General features: G+C 66.1%; 1 protein-coding gene across 1 annotated transcript in view; it reads right to left on the reverse strand.

Annotated features, from left to right (window-relative positions):
- MUC2 (mucin 2, oligomeric mucus/gel-forming) overlaps positions 1-837 on the reverse strand; it is a 101,524-nt gene that overhangs the window by 88,415 nt on the left and 12,272 nt on the right. The window contains exons 7-8 of the mRNA XM_014533997.1: positions 476-616; positions 3-123 (exon numbers count right to left, since the gene is read on the reverse strand). Of these exons, the coding sequence (XP_014389483.1) occupies positions 3-123; positions 476-616 (262 nt within the window). The remainder of the gene's footprint in view (positions 1-2; positions 124-475; positions 617-837) is intronic.

Consider the following 837-nt stretch of genomic DNA (forward strand, 5'->3'; position numbering starts at 1 on the left):
GCCCAGCTCCCGCCAGCCCCACAGCATGACGCCCTTGGCGGCGCAGGCGCGGGCGTAGGAGGACAGCGCGGCGCACATGCAGTCCTCGTTGTCCTGGCAGTTGCACGTGTCGTATTTGCACCTCTGGGTGGTGAGGAGGGAAGGGGCTGGGACCTGGCACGCCCGTGCCGGCACTCCCCACACCCAGGGGCACTCACACACGTGTACATGGACTCACATGCTACACACGTGTGCATAGCTGCATGTGCAGTGCACGTGTGCGAATATGTATGCCCACATTCACACAGACACCATGCGTGCACACACTGACACGTGTACCACATGTGTGCACACATGTATGCCCACACTCACACATGCATTTCACACGTGTACACACACACACTCAGCAACTTCCGGCAGCAGCCGTAAGCGCCGGCAGGTGCACCGAGCAGGCCTGGCCAGGCTGGGGGCAGGCGCATGTGGGGGTCCCACCCACCTTGTAGTACTCGTCTGGGTCCACGGCGGAGTGGCACCGGCCGAAGGGGGTCTCCGTCTTCCTGAGCATCGAGCACCAGTGCTCGGCGTAGTTGGCTAGAGAGGGGCGGGGCTTAGTGGGCGTGGCCCCGCGGCAGGTCCCCTGCGTCCGGCCGACCCCTCACCCAAGCTGGGGTGGACGCTGTCCCCTCGTGGACCAAGCCCAGGCCCCTCCCTCCAGGTCAGGTCAGCCCACCGCCCCCTCTCAGCCTCCCCAGGATGGTGGGGTGTCATGGAGGGGGGAGGCGTACTGTCCCGGCACCAGGCCAGCCCCGGACGAAGGCCACCGCCCAGCAATTAGCGGCCCAGCCCCTCTGCCCTGTC

Source organism: Myotis brandtii, unplaced genomic scaffold, assembly GCF_000412655.1.
Source record: "Myotis brandtii unplaced genomic scaffold, ASM41265v1 scaffold1236, whole genome shotgun sequence".
In the NCBI taxonomy this organism is placed as follows: domain Eukaryota; kingdom Metazoa; phylum Chordata; class Mammalia; order Chiroptera; family Vespertilionidae; genus Myotis; species Myotis brandtii.